The sequence below is a fragment of the Cyprinodon variegatus genome, unplaced genomic scaffold (genome assembly GCF_000732505.1).
Source record: "Cyprinodon variegatus isolate N-32 unplaced genomic scaffold, C_variegatus-1.0 Scaffold43, whole genome shotgun sequence".
Lineage (NCBI taxonomy): Eukaryota > Metazoa > Chordata > Actinopteri > Cyprinodontiformes > Cyprinodontidae > Cyprinodon > Cyprinodon variegatus.
The window spans coordinates 396,481-399,278 of NW_015150496.1; the positions used below are offsets into that span (position 1 = coordinate 396,481).

At 36.8% G+C, this 2,798-nt stretch overlaps 1 protein-coding gene across 1 annotated transcript in view; it reads right to left on the bottom strand.

Annotated features, from left to right (window-relative positions):
- Positions 1 to 1,746: 1,746 nt before the first annotated feature.
- The window catches only part of sc5d (sterol-C5-desaturase), a 7,172-nt gene continuing 6,120 nt past the window's right edge, over positions 1,747 to 2,798 (bottom strand). Inside the window, exon 5 of the mRNA XM_015370180.1 lies at positions 1,747 to 2,187. Coding sequence (XP_015225666.1) covers positions 1,747 to 2,187 — 441 coding nt within the window. The remainder of the gene's footprint in view (positions 2,188 to 2,798) is intronic.

Sequence of the window (2,798 nt, forward strand, 5' to 3'; positions counted from 1 at the left end):
ACTTTCATCTGGTTTGGTCTGCCGCGGTTTCTGTAGCGTCGTGAAAAATATAGCACTTATACTGTTCAATTTGTTGAGAAAACGTTAAGATAAATCCTTTTTTTCTACTCCTGGTATGTGTAGAGCCCTAGAAATAGAATAGTGTAGAACGTGATAAAGTTAAAATTGATAGGCATAATTATCATATTGGGCAAGCGCTTATTAGATTTATTATTGAGTTAGTAAAATTCATTTGGTTTATGACAAAATATGTGCTAAAACTACTTTCTTTTTATTTTTTATGTATATTTCATACATTTGTGTAACGATAATACCCCTTTAAGAGGACATGATGCATGATGGGAAGAAAGTTCATGCTCTGTGTGTACCTTAAGAAGAAAGAAAAAACTATATATGCTGTATGCTTGAACCGTGGATTTAGTTTAATAAAGTTGCACAAAAGGGAAAATCTATGTGTTTATTTTAGTTCTTTTTAAGGGTGCAACATATGTTTCTTTAGGTACCAGGATGGCTGAGATGTAGGAAGATCCAAAGTTTAAAGCATTTCTGTAGATGGCTAGCTAAGCCATATTTGTACAGCAGGGTGGCTGATGGCCTACGATGAATGATTTAAGAATTTCTCCCTTGTTTTTCCATTTTCTGGTGCCCTGGAATAAACTAATTATGATCTAGCAGCATCTGAGAGGTGGATTAGTTAAGGTGGTATAAGTTCAGCTGCTGGGAAGATGTCTTTATTTGTATTTTTAATAACAAATTGGTGCATGATGTACAAACAACAATACAGAGTATATATGCATCATAACTTAATGGTTTCTTTTCTAACTAATAGCACAGGTTAAGCTTTGTCTGTAAAGTTTTCTCTGTATGTTTTGATGCAAGGTGTTAACGGAAATATAAATCTAGACAAATTTAGATTTCCATTAAAATTTACAGAAATATAGAAATATAAGGGACATTTTTCTGAGGAAAGATGGTTAAGAAAGAGAAGAAACATCCATTCCAAATCTTGGTGAGAAAAAAGTGACCCATGTTTGTCTATAAATTATGTTTAATAAAGGGAAATGACACATGGAACATGTCCTGAAAACATGAGGAGAAGCTGCAAAATAAAGCAGAAAGCCAAGTAGGCAGGTTAAATCGTTTCAAACGTTTAGGGAAAAAATTAAAAAATGTACCTCCTGCCAGTACACAGAAATATCCACCCATTTAGTCCTGGGTAATATAAAGGTTTCTTCCTACTAAAAATACAAATCTTAAGGTGTATCACAGCCAAAAGCTCTCCTAAAACCTTCAGGAACTTATTGTGAATATATCAACATTGGTTACAGGTCTTACTCTACATCATGGAAAGTGCCAGATAGCACCCTTGGAGCCAAAATCTAAGTAAGAAAAATAATTTCACCATAAAGTAGCCCTCACCAGGTGCTCCTCAGAAGAGTCCAGAAATATTAAAGAGATAAGTTGTCCAGTAGCTAAAGACCATTCACAAAGACCTGGAGTTAGCAAGTAGAGTTTGGCCTTGAAAACAACTGGTAATACATTTGAACCTGTGGCCACTACGATCGCTCAGTGCATAAAATCCATTGCTGTAGAAAAATCATGTTACGGTTCATTTAAGGCTCTTTGTTTTACCCTCAGAATCGCTTATTTGGCAAACTGAATATATTTCCCTCTCAGTTCAGCAGCTGATTAACACATCGTCCCTTTAAAGGCATTAAGAGGCTCCGGTAATTCAACCGAACTCTGTTACTCTTCTTTGCGAGTCGCTGTTCTCTGTCCGTTCAGCTTTTCTTTACCCAACTTTCCCTCTGCTTGAAGTTTCCGAATCAGATCTATGGGGCCCTTCCCCATCAGAGCCGATGGATGCCTGTAGGAACCTCCCAGCCGGTCCCATAGGGTGAAGTACTGGCCATAGTTGTAGTCGAAGAAGAGGTGATGGTCAGTGTGGTGGGCCGCGCCGTTGATGACGCTAATCAGGCCGCTGGGAACGCGATAGTCACCATCGTGGATGGAGATGGTCCAGATGTTGACGAACACATAGAGGGCCAAGTAGAGGACCTTGTGAAGGGGGAAGAGGAACGGGTAGATGTGATATGGGAGGCCCTGCAGGAAGCCGTCGACGGGATGGAAGGCGTGGCTGGCGAAGGGGGAAGGGATCTTCCAAACGTGGTGTGGCTTGTGAAACATCTGGTGTGAAAAAGAAAAGCAATAAGATTATTTTACCCTCTAACCATTATTATGCTAAAGATAGAAAAAAAGCCTCTCAGTGATTACCCGATGAACTTATAAATCATATTTATAACTCATTTTTTAACTCAATCTTTCCTTTTAGATGTAGGTCAGTTAGAAAAAATCTAAATAAAAAACTCTGAGAGAGACTGGACCCCTCTGCAAAATATTCGTTAAGTTGTATTCTTTTTATTCAAATGGTATTTTATGCATTTATTACTAATGTATTGCATTTATTTTAGCCCTACTTCATTTTTCCTTAGTGGTTACTTCACTTGTCAGGCTGCCGTTGTAAATAAGAACTTGCCTGCAAAAATAAAGGTATAATGAAAATTTATTTTGGACTTAAAATAAAATTATAACCATCTTAAATTAAACACGCTGCTTTATAACAGGCAAAAACAAAAAAACAAACAGCCCAGACTATAAAAGGCATTTCAATCCATCGATATCAGTATGAAATTATAGATATAAAACTGTTAGAAAACAATATTTAGTGCAGACTTTGGTTTTCTTAGTGATAAATAAAACATTATATTAAAAAAAAGCAACAACAAAAAAACCCCCAA